Below are 23,987 nucleotides of genomic sequence, written 5' to 3'. Positions count from 1 at the left end.
TCAATGTGAATGCCTAAAAATACGCTACATTAGTGTTTTATACATGCTTTCTGCTCAAACAGCAGCTCTTCACCCCTATTCTCCTCCACTCCACCCCTAGTGCTCTCTACTGGCAAAAACAAACACCTGAAGCTGTAAAAAGCTTGCAATATACTTCTAAAACTGCTCAAAAAACACCTGAAAATAGCTCTGCTCAAGTGTGAATACAGCCCAACGGTCTGTGGCCCCACTATGACCTACTGGCTTGCAGAAATAACCAAAAGCACCTGTCCAGGGGGCATGTATCCAACACATTCAAGTGTTTTATAGCAGAGGTACCTGTTGCTCTTTAAGAGAATGAACATTTGACTTGCTGCCTGCTAGAAAGGTAGGTATTTTTACATGGTATCTGGTTTTATTTTTGCTACTGTAGCAGGGTAATTTTGAAGGCTTGGGGTTACTGTGACGGAGTAACTTTGGGGGGGGCGTGGAATCCAGAATCCCTTGGGGTGGTTGGGAAAACCTTGTTTCAGCTTCCCATGCACCTCCTATGTCTGAGTCAGTCACTCTGTCTCTAATAGGGGCACAGGGTGACCGAATATTTTCTTATTTTGTTATGTACTCTTTGTTCTGTCGTTTGTGGCTGTATTCCAATGTTCTATTGTGTCTCCCTTGGATATTATGGGATGTGTACATAGATTAGCTATGAGATTGGTGGGGGGCGAATTCCTCCCAGCAGCTCTCACTGCCAATTGGACAGTCTACCCCACCTGGAATGCAGGGGGTGGGGGGATTGTCCAGAGTATTACCTGTGTACCCTTGTTTTCAATAAACAGTCCATGTTCTAGTATTGTCTTGTTTGTTAGCGGTTGGAATATCTGCTATCTATATTTAGGCTGGGAGGCAGCGGTATATGACGAAAGCACTCAAGCAGAGTGTGGGAGGTTTTGTTACAGTTACATAAGGTATTAATGGCATAAGTAGTAAAAATATACGGGGGAAGAGAGGAACATTTGGAGATAAAGTCTGACGACAAACGGCAAAACTAGATGTAGCACCCTGGAGTTTAGGCAGGGTTGCTCCTAAATTTACCTACCAGGAGCAACTACCTTGGCTAATTGTTAGGGATCTGATTTCTTCCCATATCTGGCACTGTTGCACTTTTCTCTTCTGCCACTAGGTGGCTGGGTACCTGGTGGCATTAGATAAGAGAAGGGCAATGCAAGGTCAGATTATGGAGGTATTATATGTGGTATCTCAGCCAATGGGCAGGGGTTTTTTTGGATCCCTTGGACTGCTGAAAGAGCCAATATATTTGGGTGGAGTCAGGTGATCGGTGTTCTGTGCCACCTGGACGGCTGTCTGGGTGGATGTGTGTTGTATTGCCCGAGCTGCTAGGCCGGAGTTTGGGCCTATCCCAGGCACATCTGGCTGCTAGGCTGAGGGCCTATCCAGAAGCAAGAGCAGCACAGGGTTGAGAGACTGCGGCTTGCAGTCCAATCAGAAGTGACGGTTCTGCCGGGAGGAGAACCTGTCGCCACTAAGGGACCAACCACCTTATTACCAGGGACCACAGTGGGTAACTGAAGCAAGTACCGGAACAGTATTTTCACCAACCGGGGACGGTGAATTGGGAAACTTCAGTGGGTATCAAGCCAGGGACCCAGCCAGTGGAGGAGACGCTTACAGAGCAGCCTTGTGTGCTAGGGACTAAGCAGGCCAGTGGGGTGAAGCTTGAGAAGCATCTTGAGTGCCAAGTTAGGGACCCAGCAGAGAAGCGGGGGTGACTACTGAGGAAGATACTACCATGAAGATTGGAGGCGCTCAAGGGATTCCGTGGCAGAGAATTGTCTAATCTACTGAGAGACTGGGAGCTCAGTGAGCTGAAGAACTCAAAGAAGATTGTAGTAGAAGTGAAGGAACCGTTAAAGATTGTTGCCATAGGCACCAGCATTTGTACACATGCAGATGTGGCATCTGGCTGGATGCCTTTCCCTGCATTGCTGTCCTGTTAAAGTCTGACAATTAATCTTACAATTACCTAAGGGTGTCCTGGCCCTAACCCTCTCTCCCAAAGTTCTGTTAAGAGAAATAAAAATCTCTTTTGCATTCAAGAAGTGTCTGGCGCCCAATGACTAACTACTTTGCACCCACTATGCCTCACAACCCACCATATCCAGAAGGATGTCAGCTATCTCTGGCCCTGGAGGTTCTCATTAGACCAAAAGAGGCCTAGGACCTTGCTACATAAATAATCAAAGCTTTGTATAGTTCAAGAAGATCAGCTGACATTCTTTAGTTGTACATGCACATTACGCCAGCAAGCCATGTAACTAAATGTCACCCTTAAATTCCAAAACTTTAAACCGTGAGGTAATCGCTTGGGTAAACATGTTAACCACTTCCCTACCCGCCCATAGTCATATGACGTCCCCAGATGGGATCTCCCATCCTGGGTGGACGTCATATGACGTCCTGGGATTCCCGGGCGTCTAGGGGGCGCGCGCGCGCCGCCGGGAGCGCGCGCACGCGCGCCCGCCGCGTTCCTCGGGACCCGGTGCGTGTGCCCGGCGGCCGCGATGTCCGCCGGGCACCCGCGATTGCCCGTTAACCGGGCCGGCATGTGGATCTGTGTGTGTAAACACACAGATCCACAGCCTGTCAGCTCTGAGGAGAGCGATCTGTGTTCCCAGAACGGAGGAACACAGATCGGTCTCCTCCCCTAGTGCGTCCCCTCCCCCTTCAGTTAGTAATCACTCCCTAGGAAACACATTAACCCCTCCCCGCCCCCTAGTGGTTAACCCCTTCACTGCCTGTCACATTTACACAGTAATCAATGCAATTTTATAGCATTGATCACTGTATAAATGTGATTGGTCCCAAAAATGTGTCAAAAGTGTCCGATGTGTCCGCCATAATGTCGCAGTCACCAAAAAAAATCGCGATCGCCGCTAAAAAAATAAAAAAAATTTTTTTTTTTAAAAATGCCATAAATCTATCCCATATTTTGTAGACGCTATAACTTTTGCGCAAACCAATCAATATACGCTTATTGCGATTTTTTTAAACAAAAATATGTAGAAGAATACGTATCGGCCAAAACTGAGGAAAAAATGTGTTTTTAAAAAAAAAAATTGGGATATTTATTATAGCAAAAAGTAAAAAATATTGTGTTTTTTTCAAAATTGTCGCTCTTCTCTTGTTTATAGCGCAAAAAATAAAAACCGCAGAGGCGATCAAATACCACCAAAAAAAAGCTCTATTTGTGGTGAAGAAAGGACGTCAATTTTTTTTGGGTACAACGTCGCACGACCGCGCAATTGACGTTTAAAGTGCGACAGCGCTGAAAACTAAAAATTGGCCTGGGAAGGAAGGGGGTGAAATTGCCCTGTATTGAACCGGTTAATAGTCTCATTAAAGTTACATCATTAACAGAAGGTCTTAGAAAATGTAAAGTTAACTGACAAATATAACTGTACCAACATATCTACAAATGAAAAGGACATACGTAATAAAACTCTGCTTTATGGAAGAAAAAAAATATATAAAAAAGCTGGCTACCTTTTGTGTATACTGGTACTGTGATCTGTATAGTCCACTGCAAGTAATCCCTTCCCTTACTCAGCCCACTCTATTCCAACCATCCTAGTTCTTGCCATAAATCTGTGATGCACTCCGTGTTCTAAGCTTCACCCCCACCCTCCTCCAATCCTTCTGTGCAAGCAACAGAGCCAGTGCTAAAATTTCATCCCCTGCAAGTTGTATTCCTCCTAGTATTGCAACAGAAACACCCGTGGGAAAAGGCAGGTCAGCTGATAATTTGCATTGTAATATAAAATTTACAAAAAAGCACTATTAGGTGTGCTTATTTCTCCAATTCATTTTCTGGGCACCAAGAAAGGTTTAAATTCTTCACTGGTTTAAATATATGGAAGGATTACACTCATTACACATTAAATGTATGCAAGGTTATTATTGACTTTTAACTAGATTTGTACATAGGACAAAGTAGGTCTAGAACTAGATGGCCAAAAAAGATTGGAAAACTAACACTACACATGGTTCAGCTTTCTTTGCTGGAAAAATCGCTAAAGATGGCCTTACACATGCCATTTCAGTCAATTTTACCAACTTTACATCCACTGGGAATTGCACATATAATCACAATTGTCAGACACCACATGATTTCTAATGCCCTGTACACGCGGTCGGACTTTGTTCGGACATTCCGACAACAAAATCCTAGGATTTTTTCCGACGGATGTTGGCTCAAACTTGTCTTGCGTACACACGGTCACACAATGTTGTCGGAAAATCCGATCGTTCCAAATGCGGTGACGTAAAAGACGTACGTCGGGACTATAAACGGGGCAGTGGCCAATAGCTTTCATCTCTTTATTTATTCTGAGCATGCGTGGCATTTTGTCCGTCGGATTTGTGTACACACGATCGGAATTTCCGACAACGGATTTTGATGTCGGAAAATTTTATATCCTGCTCTCAAACTTTGTGTGTCGGAAAATCCGATGGAAAATGTGTGATGGAGCCCACACACGGTCGGAATTTCTGACAACAAGGTCCTATCACACATTTTCCGTCGGAAAATCCGACCGTGTGTACAGGGCATTATGAGTTTGACTGATCAGAAATCAGTTGATTGTGACGTTCCCACTTGGCCCTTAATGGACAACTTAAATATAGTTTACTGAAAGCTCTAATCAAAAAACATGCAAGGAAAAAAAAAAAAAAAAACTATAGTAATCTAAAACAATTGGGTATGTTGGCTGTTGTCCCCATCTCCTTGAGTTGAACCCAACCACTACTGTATGTCTGATTATAGCACAACTTAGGCCCCTTTCACACGGGAGGGATCCGTGTTGATCCGCCCCGTGTTTATCCGCTGCTCAGCGGGGATCGCTCCGCTTTCCCCAGCTGAGCAGGCAGATGACAGGGCGGGACCCGCACACTGTGCAGGGACCGCCCTGTCAGATCTCCGCTCTCCCCTATGGGGGATCGGAGGAACACGGACCGTCTGTCCGTGTTCCTCCGATCCGCTCTGCAGACGGATAGAAAAATAGGATTTTCTTCCGTCCGCAGAATCGGACGAGAGCGGAGGCGGACGACATCGGGTGTTAGCGGATGTACATCCGCTGACACCCGCTATCCCATAGGGATGCATGTATGTCCGTATTTCATCCGAAAACGGATGGATGAAATACGGACATACGGTCCGCATGTGTGAAAGGGGCCTTAAAGAACACGTCAACTCAACATTTCATATTGCCAGTATGTACCTTTTGTACAAAGTGTGAAAAAGTAACCTGTTCTTTGTATAGCTTCCTTTGTATGAAATCCCTGGTGTTCCTGACCATCCCTCTTTCTTATGGAAAATCGACCACACTAAGCATGAGCGCACACTGTGGTCAGTTTTCTGGCTGTGGTGGGAACTCGCCTAGCACCCTGAACTCCTTATGCAGCTGAGCATAGAGGGTATGTGATCACTTATAAAAGAAAAAAAAAATATGACAATTGCACGGTCATGCTACAACGTAACCATGTGACATTTTTATAATTTTCTTCACACAAATAGAGCTTTCTTTTGGTGGTATTTAATCACTTATGTTTTTTTTTTTTTTAGGAAAAAATAAGACCGAAAAGTTGAAAAAAAAAAAAAAATATAAAAGTTTTAGTTTCGGTCAGTAAATTTTGTAAATAAGTAATTTTTTTCCTTTACTGATGGGCACTGATGAGGCGGCACTGGTGGGCACAGAAAGGCGGCAGTGATGGCCAGCATTGACTGACATCACTAATGGCCACTGATTGCTGGCACTTGTACGCACCGATTTCTGGCACTGGTGGGCACTTAATTGTAACCAGGGCACTGATGATCAGTGCCCCGATTACATACCTAGATGTCCTCTGTGAGGAGATGCCGCTGATAATGTGAGACGAGGAGTGTCGATTACCAGCATCTCCGCATTTACATGTGACCGGCTGTGATTGGACACAGCCGATCACATGGTTAAAGAGCCGCGGCTCTTTACAGAGATTGGGGTCAGGCTGTGTCACAGCAACAGGGCGCAGCTGTGATCACCGCATGCCACCGCTGGCACATGAGAGCAGTCGTTCTGGGAGACCATCATATGGCAACCGTGAACAAGAGCTGCACCGCACAGCCATCATTTGACGGTGGGCGGGCGGCAAGTGGATAATGCACCTACTCCACAAACAGCAAAAGTTTTTTTTTTTTTTTTAACCACTTGCCAACCAGCAACATACTGGTACATTGCTGGATTGGAAGAAGAGTGATATCCACATCATCGCTGCAGCAATTGTTGATATTTTTTTAGGGCCAGCGACTCCCTTCAATGTAAAAGTGATCCTAGCAGCTGTGAAACCACTGGATTACTTTTGCAGGGGTCCTTTATCGGGCTCTCCAATGCAGCAGCATCTGGTTCCTGGGACACAGATGAACTAATGTTGTTCCTCCCACTATGTGATAAGGATTTTGTCACTTCCGTTTCAGCCTCATGTTTAAGTCACTATCGTCTTGAACAAGCATCCAATCAAACCAATCTTGGTTTGATCAGATGCTTTGGAGGGCAGAGGAACGATCTGGGGGTCTAACAGAGGTATTGCGAACTGAGGTAAAGAGTACCTGTCACTGCCAATGCTATCACACAAGGGATGTTCCTCCAGTGTGATAAAGTTGATGGAAAAAAAAAAAAAAAGAATTTTAAATTTAAAGACAGTATATAAGTAAATACAATTTTTTTAAAAGCGCTTTTGCCCCCTGATGCTTGAGTGCCAAGGTGAATGCATACGTAGGTCGCGCTCACATATGTAAACTGTTTGCGCCACACGTGAGGTATTGCTGCGAACATTATGATGAGAATAATTCTCACACTAGACCTGCTGTGTAACTCTAAACTAGTAACCTGTAAAGGCTTATAAGACATAGCCTATGGAGACGTGAGAATAGTGGAGAATGGGGGGGGTCAAGTACTAGAGAATGCAATGTGGCCATAAAGGTTTGCTGCCTTAGAAGCTACTGCAGACAGTATAGGAAGACAGAGAAGATAGCCCATTCATGAGGAAGATAGGCAACACAAGGGTGCAGAGTGTTACAATGTGTATACTGCTGATAGAACAATGTGCCAGACCTCAGTGGACACACTTCAGCTTTGCTGCACACTTTATTCCTAATGGTAACATTTTCCAGCAGTGAAAGGGAAAGTTACAATATATCCTCATACAAAGATGGAGGATTGAAACTGTATTATGTATCCTGTATCCAGCTGGGCAGGGCTAATTACTCAGATCTAGAGACTGCTCAGTGCAGTCAGCACATAGGAATGAGCAGCAGAAACCAAACATAAGGCTAGCTATACATGCATAGATTTCTCCATTCACACTAAACCATGTAGACATAGGAATTGCCAATGCTGGCTATTGAATACAAGCAGCCACAGCACCCGAGGCTGATTGAATATCCCAACAATGACTGTAGCCGATAGGATGCAGTCACTGTGCAGCTGATCATTTTCCACAAGGCCACTGGGTGGGAAGCCCGGAGCCAACAGGGGCAACAAGGCTTGTAACTGCAGAAAATCAGAGCAGTCTATGTACATCTTAAGCTCAAAATTCATTTAACACCAATGTAAAGCAGACGCTGATGTGAGGACAGGAGACCCTTCAACACCACATAACATGGCTCTCTAGTTTGAGGTTAGAGCCTCCAGATAGATCCACTACATTATTTAAAACAGACTCCAAAACTACAGTAAGGCTGTGTTTTCTACCACCACATATGCCTTCTTAGATCTGTCTGGTGTTCATTCCTCCCTGGATACATCTGTACAATAGTGATTAGCAATACACTATCATTTTTTACGTGTCTGATAATTACACGACTGTCATGCTCCTGAAGAAGCGTACTTATACGTGTATGATTGAATTGGTTCTGATATCACTGTTTTACTAACCTGACAGCTTAATATTCTAAATAGGAAACCTTCATTTTGTTTGCAAATATTAAAGATTCTAACTACCAGCAAGAATAAGTCCTTACATTTAAAGAGCACCTGTCATTCCAGATCCATCATGGCAGAGACTGTTAGCGGGCAACCACCCACCTTCTGCTGCCATGTCCCTCACCTTTTGTCACTGCTGCATCACCAGCCGTCCCATTAAAGTGAATGGGATGGTTGATGAGTCAACAGCGGGTCAGAGGAGCCGCTACAGGACAGAGATGAGTTTTTTTTTTTTAAACTTTGATTTAAATCAAGCCTTTTTACAAGTGTTTTAAATCATGAAATCACAATTTAAATCACTAGTAAAAAGGCTTGATTTAAATCAAATCCACCCTGCATAGCATAGATTTGACTTTGGCATTTAATACCGCTTTAATGAACACCTCAAAATGGATAGTGCCAATTTATCTCATGGTTATTCAACAAAGTAGCCACTGATTCTTAGAAAGTAAGGCTAGGTTCACATCTGGGTGGATACAGGCCTGAGTGCAAACTGCATGCTTTCTGAAAATTGCATCGCATTTTCCCATGCTGGGAACTACATAGCACTATGCAGTTTCCCTGCCACGATTTTGGAAAAGGTGCAGGAACCTTATCCCTGTGTTTTCTCTAGGTACAGCAGCCCATTCAAGTGAACAGGCTGGGGTGTCCATGCAGTTGCAACCACAGGGAAACAACTGTAGCGTGAACCTAGCCTGTTTTTTTACATACTATTTTTAAGAGTAAAGGCCTCATATGCACATTGAACATTATAGAAAAAAAAAAAAAAGCCAGTAGCCTTTGCTGTAGAATACGTTTTTCAGTGTCTTTTTTTTTTTAGCTGTAGCTTTTTTTTTTTTTTAAATTATACTTTTACAAAAGCTTAAGGCTCAAAAACACTGATAAGCGCTGAACAGCTGTTTTTCAATACTTTGAGCTTTTTTTCAGCGTTAGAGCGTTTTTACAGCTGAAAAACTCAAAACCTACTAGTTCTGGGGGGTTTTTCCCAGCCAGAAAACGCCCCAGCCAAAAACTGCTGATAACAGCACCACCAGCAAAAACACCAGTTATGGACACATAGGATAACATGCTGGAGAGTTTATTGGATGCACAAAAAAACATCTGAAGCCAAAAACTGCAGCTGTAAAAAAGGTTCAGTGTGCATGAGGCCTAAGGCCCCTTTCACACGAGGCGGGCTCCGTTTTTACGGAGCCCGCCTCGGTCCGCCGGCTCAGCGGGAGATCTGTCCGTTGATCTCCGCTGAGCCGGCGGATGACAGGTCCCTCTCTGCTCACTGAGCGGGGAGGGGCTTGTAAGGCGCCGCTGCCCGCCTATGGAGGGATCGGACGAAAACGGACAGCGTGTCCGTTTTCGTCAGATCTCACCCGATCCGATAGCGACGGATCTGGACGTAGAGCCATACGTCTGCTTTTAGCGGATCGGACGGGGTCGGATGTCAGCGGACATGTCTCCGCTGACATCCGACGCTCCATAGGCTAACATGGATCGCCCGTTCAGGTCCGCCGTCAAAACTGACAGGCGGACCTGAACGGTCCGATCGTGTGAAAGGGGCCTAAAAGTGTTGCAATTACATTTGGTCAGTCAAGGTCTAACTATGATGTAAAAAGACTGCTCCAAAACAGACACAATCCAGTTTCCTTCCTTTAAAGTTTGCTGCTGTGCTTGGATCATGAATGTGAAAGTAAAACATACATCTAGGAGGAAAAAGCTGGGACAAAGTTATGTTTTTAGCATTTTCCAATGCTAGTAAATATAAATAAAATGATATGCAGAACTTGAATACAGTTTAAATGTCCTCAGACACTGATCACCCCCATGCAAAAATAACCCAATAAGTTTACAAGATCAATATAAAGAAAAAAAAAAAACAGCAGGCATTTACGACTCAGCCATGTGCCCATTTGTCCCCTCTCAGTATCAAGCGTAAGAAGAGGGTCATTCAACAGCTGGGCTTCTGACCTCTTCAGAAAGGATCGCCAAACCAGGCTGACATCACTTAAAGTGACTGCAGCTAATTTTCCTCTAAACAAGGTTTCTCAATTAACCATCCCCCCTTTGCTTTGCTACCCACCCTTTCCTGTCTGTGATTGAAAGCAGACCTTGCCTGCTGGAACAGATGAAACAGGAGTAGAGAATGTGGAGGCAGACCAGATTTGTTCTCTGATCAGGAAAAAAGAAAAAAAAAAAAACCTTTGTTTTAGAATGTACTAGTAACCAAAATGGAGGCAATATCTGATCTAAAAGTACATTATGTACCATTTTCTTCAAAAAAGAATCTGTAAAATGAATGTTTTTAAAAAGGTATTCCAAATGTATGTCACTCTAAATGGTTATAGGAATTAAAAGTAACAACTTCAAATGGTAAAGCTGGATATTTAAATTTCAAAGCATGTATGCAACTTGATTTGTAAACATAGGTCAATGTACTGTCTTGCACTTCACTGTATTGTTAGTCTCAAAAAAATGTAATAAGACAAATATGAAAATAGGGAGTACCATTTCATTCCTCCAGGTAGAATATTTACCAAAACAAAACCACATCTATTAAACAGAGCCCACATCCAAAGTTCTCTGCATATAAATCAGATTTCTAGGTTAATGATAAATTTCCTCACCTCCTTTAACCTTTTGCCATACATATTTATCACCATTTTACTGCTACAATATTTTGAAAAGGACTTCAGTACAACATAATGACACTAGAATCTATGGCTATTAGAATTCTACAGAAGGCCTAAAGAGGGAGTTGCCAGCTTCCACTCTGAGATCAAGTCTATACCGCATGCTCCTGGGACCAGACAGAAAAGCTTTTTAGCTTGAAATGACCCTGTCATGCATAACTAGGTATGGATTTTTTCTTTAATATATCACAGGCAACTTAAGCTACTCGTGCTTATGAATAAAGCATTAAATGTGGAAAGCAGGACGGGCAGGCAAACTTACTACCCAGACAATCTGAACAGTTGCATGTGCAGACCACTACTGCGGGCACCCCGAGTATCTGCGATTTAGGTCTCATGTACACTGGACATTTTTACAGACATTTTTGGCTTTAGGTGTTTTTTTTTTTTTTTCTACGGCCAGTTAACTCGCCAGCATGGTATCCTATGTGTCCCTCCATGTCCACATAGGCTTTTATCAGAGCTTTTTGGCAGAGGCATTTTCTGGCTGGAAAAAAAACCCCATAACTAGTGAGCTTGAAAAGTTATTCGGCTGTGAAATGCTGAACACCACTGAAAAACACGGATATTCAGCGTTGGAGCGTTAAGCCATAAGCGTTTGTGGGAGTATAGTTTGCTAAAAAAGCAAACACTAAAAAAACTAATGAAAAAAAAAAAACTCAGCATGTTAAAGCTACTAGCATTTTTATAACGTCCAGTGTACATGAGGCCTTATACTGGTCAGCAGTTTTTGGTATTAAAAAGTAACACCTTTTTTAGTGACACCTATAGACAATTTTGGGTACTGTCATTTTCACCAGTACAGACGCGCACAATTTTATGGCTTGAAATGTTTGGTATTTACTTGACGCAACCCCGCCTTTTATATTTTACCAAACTGCACTTAAGTATATTAGTTTACAGGACAATCACATTTAATAAACGGTTTCCTTTGGCAACTATAGCACTGAAGCTCAAAGGGATTTCCTAGAAAAAAAAAAAGGAAAAATGCAAACTTTAAAGTGTGCAAAAAATTTAAAAATGGTCCCAGTAGAACAGTGGATAAAGGCACTCCAGTGTTAGCTTTACTAGCTAAATAAACGGCTTATGAGCTGTCAATCTATCTAATAATCTAAAGACTTCACTCAGATAAAGTCTACAAGAAACATACCATACAGAATTTTATTTTTCTTACCAATAACATACAGAAACCAGCTGGCATAATTAAACTACCAATAACTTTTCGATATTAGGAAAACAACGGACCATTATAAGAAAGAAAAAGTTGTCTTTACCTGCAATGCACAGATCTTTGGAACGCTTTAATCATGTGAATTTTCTACTGAAATATAGGGCATTAAACTAAGTACAAAAAGGTGAATATGTCAAAGAAAAGTAAAAGAAAGAAAATAAACCAAAACCCATCATTCTCCACACTTTCTGATTTTGAGCCCCCCCCCCCCCAAACTATTTAAAAAACACAACTATTACAGAACGCAGAATACCAAATACTTGTATTAAAAGCATAGACTACTTCTAAAATGTGAATCCTCTAAATGTAAACCTGCAAGGGAGAGGCTCCATCCAACAATTCTAGATGTTTGAGGGCTATTGAAGAAGACTTCAAAGTGAGGTCAGAACTTCTGATCTGCATTCATGTTTTGACCAGCATGGCAGCCAAGGAACGATCGTTTTTAAAAAAAAGGAGAGCTTGGCAATGGCAGCATGTCCTTCAGTACTTGCCAGTATTAGAAGTGATGGAAGCCCTCCTTTTTAAGGGCCAATTTGTACCAGATGCCGTTCTGTGCACTTTATTTCTGCACTAGAAATGCATGCAGTGTGTTTTCCACGTATTCCAATGGCTCTAGATCACACCATGCAGTCAGTTTCTGCATCAGCAACTGACCGGAAACTGCATGGTGTGATCTAGAGCCATTGGAATACATGGAAAACACTGCATGCATTTTTAGTGCAGAAAAAAAGCGCATGGAGCTGCATCTGGTGTGAACTGGCCCTAAAGGAAAGTCAACACTGTGGTATCAGGCTCAATCACATCTTTGGTGCATCACAATGATAGAGACGAAAAATGCTATCAGATTTAGTAGCAAACGTTATAAAATGACATACACTGGGATTTGCATTCCTTCTTCAAACACTGCTTATATTTGGCTCAGTACACACTTCTAGATCCAGCATTTACAGGGTGAGCGATAGTGGGGAGAACCTTTTTATCATTTATGGTATTTTGCTACATCTTGGCATTCTACAGGTTTTTTTTTTTTTTAAACGCAAAAATATGCATACAGTCCAGTCCCAATGCGTGTCCTATTTTTGGGAAGTGTTATATTTAGTGACCGGCCACGTCCACAACTCGTCTTCTGACATCTCTTTATCAGGGCATGCAGCACATCATTTATAAAGAAAGGCAGGGCAACCCCACACCTAAACTGGGAGAACATCTCACACATCTTTGGTCACTGTCCTAGAGGTTAATATACTATAGTGACAATGGGTGCATAAAAAAAATCACTTCAATTTAAATGCTATTCAGCCTGTTTGTAAACAGGTTTCACTTCAGTTCCCTATCAATACCTAAATATTTCTGGATGTACACCATTCTTTTCCCCCATCCTCCAAGTTAAAATAAATAAAATTAACTGACATCAAAGCTGGAAAGAAATGGTCACAGGCTGTTGCCCTTCACTAGTCACAATAACTGGCAGCACAGATTGCCCATTGCTACATTCATATTCTAGGAATTCCTGGTTTTAAACATACTAAAGGTGGAGAATTTCAAATACCAAAAACCACACAATTTTTTTTTCTCCAGGGATATTGGTTTTATTAGACTGAAAACAAAGACCTCAGTGTATAGGTAAAAGCATTCTTTGGGGTTTCCTAACCACAATCCGGTATACAGCAAGGGACATCCCTGTCACATAATGGTTACCCAGGAATCAGAGAGTGGCAGCTTCTATCAGAGGCATCCCACGCAGGTATTCTGTTGCTTTGTGGCACATTCTCTTTCAGGAACTCGGATTTGCAGTTCAAAAATGTATACAGCTACAGGGTATTTTTTGCAAATCACAAATTCGTTATTATAGCGTTATAATTAGCTTTGCTTTTGATGCTGGCTACATTGGCAATTAAATCTCTCCTTTAGGAAGGTTTAACTGCTTGTTGGCACTCACCTAATTAACGTGATAAGTGTAAACAAGCAGTTCAATCTCCTAGTAGCAAAGAGATTGAATTGCTGATAAATATACAGTCAGATTCAATATGCTGCTTAATGGTTGGAAAAAAAAATATATAGATCTATATATTTCCCCAATCATTAAGCAGCATATTGAATGGGATAGGATATACATACATTACACACGCCATATCTCATTCTGGTATATTAATAGACATCGTATACATATAAAAAAAAAAAAAAAAAAAAAAAAAGGACCTCTTCCTAATTATCATATCAAGATCACTTGTAAAATATTATGGGAAATCCAGCTAAATGTTTACATTAACACATCATTTCTAAAGATTTGTATCAAAACATAATTTCTAAGCTATTAAAACGATTGTATACCGTCCTCCAAAGTCAACATGTCAAATATGTAAAACAAAACATTATGCCAACTATAACAGCAAAAACATCCAGCACAATTACAGATAAAACACACAATAGAAAACACACAGCACTGTCTTGTCAATTTGGAATGCATGTGTTGTCCTGGATGTATTAGCCTGCAATAAGGAATTGTCCCCCATCCACATAGCAGACACACATTCCCCCCTCACCAACAATACATACAAGCACTTCAGCCATTTCACTGACATTGCACTGCAGTCTCCAGCCTGTGATGTGCTCCATTCTCTCCATCTCAGATCCTGAGCCCATTTTCTCAGGTTCCCAAATCTTCTACAGCTGAGATTGCTAGTATTTTGCACCAAGATCCTGCATCAAAGGACGAAATGGCCAACGCAGAAATCTTTGAGACGAGGGGCAAGACGAGGGGCAAGACGAGTCCAGCCTGAGAGCTGCTGCATCCATTTACAGTCTGGAAGCATCCAGTCAATGCACCCAGACAACATTCGTCAACAAATGCAGCAAGAGTGCAGAGGACGATCGGGGTCAAAGTCCACATTATCATTTAATAATAAAGAAAATCGGAATCGCCATCACAACCACAATGGTCCTTTGAGGCAATCATGGGCAGTCCTGGCAGAATGGCTGATCTCCATGTATGTCTGTATTGTAATACAAACACACTCCATAATCTGACACCTCCATTCACAATCCATTAATATCAGGATTTTTATCATCAGCCATGTAACTGTCATTTATTCATCAACTGAGTTCATCCTGAAAAGAACTGCCATTTTTCTAATGGTTTCCTGCCTTCTAATCCAAGCACTCCATGATCTGACACCTCCATTCACCAATGTTTTCTATCAGGATTTTATTGTCAGATGTGTTGTGGTTTGGCCCTATCCTGTGATGTGTTGGTGATCATATGAGATGGCAGTGTGTGTGTGTGTGTGTGTGTGTGTGTGTGTAGAACATACAATCCCCCAAGAGAAGGGATCTCCCTGACACAAAGCAGTCACTTCTACTTGAAGGTGCAGAGCTCCTCGTGATGGGAATGGCTGTCTCCTCACTCACACTGCTTTCACCTTCACAGATCTCTCCCCCTCCCCCCCTCATACACACACGATCACTGCGGTCCCCTCTGCAGGATTCCCTGCGCAATCTGCAATATCCTGGGAATGCCCCAACCTCCATGTATGAGGAGGAGGAGGAGGGGAGAGGAGGAGGAGGAGGGGGTGAGGACACTGCCAGCAATGACACCTATCGATGAGGATCGGACACACAATGGTGACTGGGCGGGGGGGGGGGGGGATGTGATCGGATAGACGCCACACATGGCACCAATTATGGCCAGAAACAAAGACACACAAAGACTGGAGGAGGGGGAGGGGAGCCGCTCACACACAATGCACTAATATGGACATGGAGAGACGCGCACACTTACCTGCGAGACCATTTTATTCTTCTCCATAAACCAAGAGCGGAGGACGGGAGCGGACAGCAGCTGCCTCTATGGTCACCGTACACCGAACAGCAGCGAGCCGAGTCCTCAGGAATTCTTTTGTGTCCTTGGCTCTGACTCCTTCTTCGTCTTCTTCTTCCTTCCTCCCAGTTCTTCGCTCCCTTTCTCTCTCTCTCTCTCTCTATTCCTCTCTCTCTCAGGATGAGGCTCCGCCCTCCGGCTCCAGGGGTAATTTATCACCACTCGGCCACGCCCCCTCTTCTTCCTCCCCCTCCCACCCTGGCTCCCAGCTCTCTCCTGTCGCTTCCTTTCCCCTCCCCCTCCTCTCCTGTTGGGCTCTGGGCTGAGTCAAGGGACATACAGACAGACATACAGACATACAGACAGCTCTCCTTACACATGGCAGCCGAGAATGGAGGAAGAGGACAGGCTTATCTCCTCTACACACTGCACGGCACTGATTGGAGGGACACGTCCTGTATTCTGACGAGACGAGAGCCCTTCACTGCATGGAAACATTGTACAGACAATATACACATCATACTCACATTGTACAGACAATATACACATCATACTCACATTGTACAGACAATATACACATCATACTCACATTGTACAGACAATATACACATCATACTCACATTGTACAGACAATATACACATCATACTCACATTGTACAGACAATATACACATCATACTCACTTTGTACTCACATTGTACACACATTGTACTCACTTTGTACACACATTGTACACACATTGTACTCACTTTGTACACACATTGTACGCACATTGTACTCACATTGTACTGACAATGTACACATCATACTCACATTGTACACACTTTGTACTCACATTGTACTCACATTGTACTCACATTGTACTCACATTGTACTCACATTGTACTCACATTGTACTCACATTGTACACACATTGTACACACATTGTACACACATTGTACTCACATTGTACTCACATTGTACACACATTGTACTCACATTGTACTGACAATGTACACATCATACTCACATTGTACTCACATTGTACACACATTGTACACACATTGTACACACTTTGTACTCACATTGTACGCACTTTGTACACACATTGTACGCACATTGTACTCACTTTGTACTCACATTGTACTGACAATGTACACATCATACTCACATTGTACACACTTTGTACTCACTTTGTACACACATTGTACACACATTGTACGCACATTGTACTCACTTTGTACGCACATTGTACTCACTTTGTACGCACTTTGTACTCACTTTGTACTCACTTTGTACTCACTTTGTACACACATTGTACGCACATTGTACTCACTTTGTACGCACATTGTACTCACTTTGTACTCACTTTGTACTCACTTTGTACGCACATTGTACTCACATTGTACTCACTTTGTACGCACATTGTACTCACTTTGTACGCACATTGTACTCACTTTGTACGCACATTGTACTCACTTTGTACGCACATTGTACTCACTTTGTACTCACTTTGTACTCACTTTGTACGCACTTTGTACTCACTTTGTACTCACTTTGTACTCACTTTGTACACACATTGTACGCACATTGTACTCACTTTGTACGCACATTGTACTCACTTTGTACACACATTGTACGCACATTGTACTCACTTTGTACGCACATTGTACTCACTTTGTACGCACATTGTACTCACTTTGTACACACATTGTACGCACATTGTACTCACTTTGTACGCACATTGTACTCACTTTGTACACACATTGTACGCACATTGTACTCACTTTGTACGCACATTGTACTCACTTTGTACTCACTTTGTACTCACTTTGTACACACATTGTACGCACATTGTACACACATTGTACGCACATTGTACTCACTTTGTACGCACATTGTACTCACTTTGTACGCACATTGTACACAGGGCCTTCCCCTCATACAGGAATTAAAGTGGAAGTTTAGTGAAATCCTAACTAAGATAAAACCTGCTCCCACCTCCATTCTAACACTATTCTATCTACTCTGTGAAAGGAAAGATGTCTACACTTATCTATTCTGAGGGCGCTCTGGTCACATGACTAGCTCCCAGTGGCGGCGGCTTCAGTGTAGAGGAGGGAGAGCCGACAATGGATGCCCCATAGTAATGTTAGCCATACACCAGTCAAAAAGTCGCTCAAACATGTTATGGAAAAACACTCGGGCATGAGAAGAAAGGATATTGCTGTCATGCCCGAATGTCGGATGGTAAATCGTTCAATTGGCATTATTGAATCAGTTCCTTGTTTGTTCTTTGCTTCTGGGTCACATGTGCACAGTACCAACAGTTCCATTCCCCACCCCAAACGGGGCAAACGGAGCCGGAAGTGGGAGCGGGTACCTATCAAAATCAGGTCCCCCCCCTCCCAAAAGGTGCCAAATGTAGCAGAGGAGGTAGACAAGCAGAGCTTCCCCTTTTAAGTGGGGCTTCCTCACCCGTTCAGCAGAAGTTTTCCAAACTTTTCCTTCAATTTTTTTTTTGGCCAATTTTCTGTTTGTGCCCATTTAGGCTGGCCACACACGAAACAATTCTCTTGTACAATGTTCCTTAGATTTACCAAAACCATATAATATAAGGTCAAACCTAAACACTTTCAATTAGTATGCAATCAGGCATGCTCTTGTACTAAATACTTGAAGGTAAATCTAAAGAAAATCTAACAAGAAAATTGTATAATGTATGGCCAACTTAACTGGATGAAAAACAAACTGTTCAAATGACAGATTTTGGAAGGATTTTTTAGCTACCATTCTCCTATGGGGGACATCATTGCTCAGGCTCTGCAGCTGTTGGCTGTCCCTCCTCTACACTAAAGCCGGAGCTGGAGAGGTTATGTGACCGGACCAGGACACCCTCAGAACAAGTAAGTATACACATCTTTCCTTTCACAGGGTAGATAGAATAATCTTAGAATGGGGGTAGGAGCAGGTTTAGCCTTAGTATTTGACTGAACTTTCACTTTAACCTCGTGCGGTCTCTCGACGGGTGGGCCTTGGCACCGAGTGGCCACATATTAGTGCAAATACAGCTGTGCCAAAAGCGCACGCCCTGCCCGCTCCTAGCACAGTTACTGGTGGCTAACAGAAAGCGTTCCGATCATGTGACCAATTAGAATGCCTCCTGGCATCCTAAATCTCTTAAAGGGGTTGTAAACTCTCGTGTTTTTTCACCTTAATGCATCATGCATCCTATGCATTAAGGTGAAAAACACCTGGCAGTGACCAGCCCCCCCCCCCCCCCCCCCCCCGTTTTACTTACCTGAGCCCTGAAATTTGCCACGGCAGAGACGCGCTCTTCCTCTGCCCGGGGTTCTCAGCTCTTGATTAGATAGACTGATAGCAGCGCAGCCTTTGGCTTCCGCGGCTGTCAATCAAATCCAATGACGCGGGCGCCAGGGGGCGGGGCTGAGTCCTACATTCGGCATCTATGGACGCGGAATGATGGACTCGGGAGTGCGCCCGCAAGGTAACCCCCCCCGGGAGAGCGCCTTTCCTTCGGGGTTATACGATGCAGGGAGGAGCCGTTGATGGACCCCAGAAGTCGAGGATCGGGGCCACTCTGTGCAAAACGAACAGCACAGTGTAGGTAAGTATGATATGTTTGTTATTTAAAAAAAAATGAAGCTTTACAATCACTTTAACCACTTCAATACCAGGCACTTAGACACCTTCCTGCCCAAGCCAATTTTCAGCTTTCAGCGCTGTCGCAATTTGAATGACAATTGCGCGGACATGCTACACTGCACTCAAACAATTTTTTTATCATTTTGTTCCCACAAATAGAGCTTTCTTTTGGTGGTATTTGATCACCTCTGCGGTTTTTATTTTTTGTGCAACAAATAAAAAAAGACCGAAAATTTTTTTAAAAAAACAAGTTTTTCTTTGTTTCTGTTAAAAATTTTTGTAAATAAGTACGTTTTCTTCTTCAATGACGGTCACTGATATGGCTGCACTGATGGGCACTGATACGGCGGCACTGATGGGCACCAATGAGGTGGCACTGATAGGTGGCACTGGTATGCGGCACTGATGGGCACTCATAGGTGGCACCGATGGGCACTCATAGGCGGTACTGATGGGCACTCGTAGGTGCCATTGATGGGTACTTATGGGTGGCACGGATAGGCACTGATGGGCACTGACAGGTGGCACCGATGGACACTGATGGGTGGCACTGATGACACTGATGCCCCTAAGGGTGGCATTGCTGGGCATCACTGCAATATAATGGTGCCAATCAGTGTCCATTTTTGGGCACTGATTGGCACAGACTGGGCACATGTGGATGGCCATGGGGTACATACCTGGCCATCCACATGTTGCCCCCTTCCCTGGTGGTCCTAGTGGCGATCCCTGGTGGTCCAGTGTGGTCATCTGAGGGGGGCTGTGCTGATAAACAATCAGCGCAGACCCCCCCTGTCAGGAGAGCCGCCGATCGGCTCTCCTCTACTGGCGTCTGTCAGACGCGAGTGAGGAAAAGCCAATCAACGGCTCTTCCTATTGACATCGTGATCAGCCGTGATTGGACACGGCTGATCACGTGGTAAAGAGCCTCCGCCGGAACGGTGGAGCGGTGTGTCAGACTGACACACCGCTCCACCGATCGCCACGATGCGCGCCCCCGCAGGTGCGTGGCAGCATGTTATCCTGCTGGACGTCATATGACGCCCAGTCAGGATAACTGAACCACGCCTGGCCGTCATCTGCTATGGGCCAGGTGGGAAGTGGTTAACCACTTCAGCCCTGGAATGTTTTACGATACGGCACTACGTCCATTTAACTGACAATTACGCGGTCATGCGACGATGTGCCCAAACAAAATTGACGTTCTATTTTACCCACTAATAGAGCTTTCTTATGGTGGTATTTGATCACCCATGCGTTTTTTTTTTTTTTTTGCGCTATAAACAAAAATAGACCAACAATTTTGAAAAAAAGAAAAAAAATTTAACTTTTTTGCTATAATACATATTCAAAAAAAAAAAACATATAAAAAACAAATGTATTCATCAGTTTAGGCCGATATTTTTTCTTCTACATATTTTTGGTAAAAAAAAATTGCAATAGGCGTATATTTATTGGTTTGTGCAAAAATTATCACGTCTACAAACTATGGGATAGATTTAGGGACTTTATTTTTTTTTTTATTAATTTTACTGGTAACGGCAGTGATCTGTGATTTTTATCGGGACTGCGACATTGTGGCAGACAAATCTGACCCCAAAATATCACCTGTAAAGAGCCTGAAAAAAGCCTCAGCTGCAATCCCAGTGTGAAAGACCGAGTGCTTTCACACTGGGGCGCTGCGCTGGCAGGGCGTCACAAAAAGTCCTGCCAGCAGCTTCTTTGCAGCGCTGTAGGAGCGGTGAATACATCACTCCTAAAGCGCCCCTGCCCATTGAAACCAATGGGCACCGCCGGCAAAGCGGTGTTTTGCGGGCAGTTTTAACCCTTTTTCAGGTGCTAGTGGGGGCTAAAAGCGCCCCGCTAGCGGCCGAATAGCATCGCTAAAACGACGGTAAAGCATTGCTAAAAATAGCGGCGCTTTACCGCTGACGCCCAGGCACTGCCAGTGTGAAAGTGCCCTATAGTGCCTGAAAACTGCCTCTCAAACCACCCCAGTGTGAAAGCCCGAGTGCTTTCACACTGGGGTGGTGCACTTGCAGGACAGGAAAAAAAAGTCCTGCAAGCAGCATCTTTTTGGTGGTGTGGGAGTGGTGTATACACCGCCCCTGCCCATTGGAATGAATGGGCACCGCTTCTGAACCGCGGCATCATGGATGCTTTTAACTCCTTTTTAACCCCTTCTTGGGGGTTAAAAGTGCCTCGCTATAGAGCTGCACAATTCTGGCTAAAATGAGAATCACGATTTCTTTGCTTAGAAGATAGATCACGATTCTCGTGGTGTAACATCATCTTTCGCATTAAAACAAAAAAAATTGGGCTAACTTTACTGTTTCATCTTTTGTTTTAATCCACTGAAATGCATTTTTTCCCCAAAAAATTGTGTTTGAAAGACTGCTGGGCAAATACAGTGTGACAAAAAAATATTGCAGCAATTGACATTTTATTCCCTAGGGTCTCTGCTAAAATATAAATAATGTTTGGGGGTTCCAAGTAATTTTCTAGCAAAAAATATTTTATTTAACTTAAGAAACAAGTGTCAGAAAAAGATTTAGACTTTAAAGTGGATGTAAACCCAATGTCATCCTTTCTAAACTACTGCCATAGGGGTTATCTATAAGGATATACATGCCTCCTGCATGTATCTTTACCTGTCAAATGTCTCCCCTCTGTCTGTTATGAGACCCGAAAAACTGCATATTCTGTGGGTGGGTCTGTTGTCTGGAGCTCGGTGGGTGGAGTCGTGATGTCAGTAGACTCCCCGCCCACCTCTACACTCCCCTTGTCAATATGCATTTTCTCCTGTGTATTTTTAACACTGAACTTCTGCTGAACTTCTGCTATGATCACTAACATCCAGTGAAAAGACAGAAAAGTAACCACATGACTTCAGGATGCCAAATCATGCTGAGGTGTGGAACAGCCAATCCTGGCAGAGCTGCTGAAGAAAGGAGTGGGAGGGAATTAAAACACAATGCATGTGTCTTAGGCTGGTGCACGAGATGTAACTCACCTGTCACTCACAGCAAGGGGGAGGATTTGACAAAGTTTTTGTCAGTTTGTCAAGAATTATCTCACTGAACAATAAAAGAGGATTGCTCAGAGATGGATTAACTCTGTGTGGCAAGACTGGGCTCAAATGATAGGAAATCTTATACTCTACAGTATGATATATATAAAAAAAAAAAAAAAAAATTCAGGTTTACATCCACATTAAGTGGTTAAACTTCCTGCATTTACATGTTGTTAAAACTTGGCAGACTGCCCAGATTTTTTCTTTACACACAGAAGTTTATCCCTTTGATCTAAGAAGGAAGAGTTAGTTACAATGTTTCATGTTAAAAACTTGGCAGACTGCCTGGATGTTTTCTTTTGATAGCTGAGTGAGCAGATAAGTCTCTCCAATTGTTATATGAAAGAATCGGCAAACTCTGCAATAGAGATCGTCAGGGGGGTTGAATCGAGATCACGATTTTTTTAACGATTAATTGTGCAGCTCTACCCCGCTACTGTCCGAAAAGCAGCGTCAAAGCAGAGTTTTACCGCTAACGCCGGCACCGCCCAAGTGTGAGAGTAACCTTAAAGTGATATTAACCACTTCAGCCCCGGAAGATTTTCCCCCCTAATGACCAGGCCATTTTTTGTGATACGGCACTGCGTCGCTTTAACTGACAATTGCGCGGTCGTGCGACGTTGTACCCAAACAAAATTGATGTCCTTTTTTCCCCACAAATAGAGCTTTCTTTTGGTGGTATTTGATCACCTCTGCAGTTTTTTGCGCTATAAACAAAAAAAGAGCGACAATTTTGAAAAAAACACAATATTTTGTACTTTTTGCTATAATTAATATCCCCCCAAAAAATTTAAACAAACAAATTTCTTCATCAGTTTAGGCCGATATATATTCTTCTACATATTTTTGGTAAAAAAAAATAGAATAAGCGTATATTGATTGGTTTGCGCAAAAGTTACAGCATCTACAAAATAGGGGATAGATTTGTGGAATTTTTATTATTTATTTTTTTTATTAGTGATGGCGGCGATCTGTGATTTTTATCGGGACTGAGACATTGCGGCGGACACTTTTGACACTTTTTTGGGACCTTTGTCATTTATACAGCGTTCAGTGCTATAAATAGCCACTGATCAATGTAAAAATGACACTGGCAGGGAAGGGGTTAACTCTAAGGGGCGATCAAGGAGTTAATTATGTTCCCTATGTGTGTTCTAACTGTGGGGGGAATGTGGCTGACTAGAGGAGGAGAGAGAACGTGTGTTCCTACTTAGTAGGAACACACAATCTCTCTCCTCTCCCCTGTCAGAACTGGGATTTGTGTGTTTACACACACAGCTCCCGGTTCTCGCTCTGTCACGAGCAATCGCGTGCGCGCCTGCTACAGCGTCTTAAAGAGCCGACATACAGCTACAATGGCTCACGCTGGGGAGCCAACCTGCCGCAGTATAACTGCAGCGGCTGGTCGGGAAGCTGTTAAAGTTTTGTTTTTATTTTTTGGCCAAAATAAAAAATAGGTTATACTCCATAGACACATACAACAACAGTAAGCCATGCTCCTCACTCCCTCCTCACAGGAGTTTGACTGA

At 43.2% G+C, this 23,987-nt stretch overlaps 1 protein-coding gene across 7 annotated transcripts in view; it reads right to left on the bottom strand.

The window, feature by feature from the left end:
• The window catches only part of RBFOX2 (RNA binding fox-1 homolog 2), a 623,882-nt gene that overhangs the window by 188,348 nt on the left and 411,547 nt on the right, over positions 1–23,987 (bottom strand). The window contains exon 1 of one of the 7 annotated variants that reach the window (XM_073592793.1): positions 15,703–15,975. The exons of 4 other annotated variants lie outside the window; for them this stretch is intronic. In XM_073592793.1, the coding sequence (XP_073448894.1) occupies positions 15,703–15,729 (27 nt within the window). In that variant the 5' untranslated portion in view covers positions 15,730–15,975. Of the gene's footprint in view, positions 1–14,504; positions 14,722–15,380; positions 15,461–15,702; positions 15,976–23,987 lie in introns of those variants that run through there. 2 more of the 7 variants (XM_073592788.1, XM_073592789.1) reach the window with 2 other exon arrangements.

This window comes from Aquarana catesbeiana, linkage group LG07, assembly GCF_042186555.1.
Source record: "Aquarana catesbeiana isolate 2022-GZ linkage group LG07, ASM4218655v1, whole genome shotgun sequence".
Lineage (NCBI taxonomy): Eukaryota > Metazoa > Chordata > Amphibia > Anura > Ranidae > Aquarana > Aquarana catesbeiana.
The sequence above is the reverse complement of the archived record's forward strand: the minus strand, read 5'-3'. Positions and strand labels throughout refer to the sequence as shown.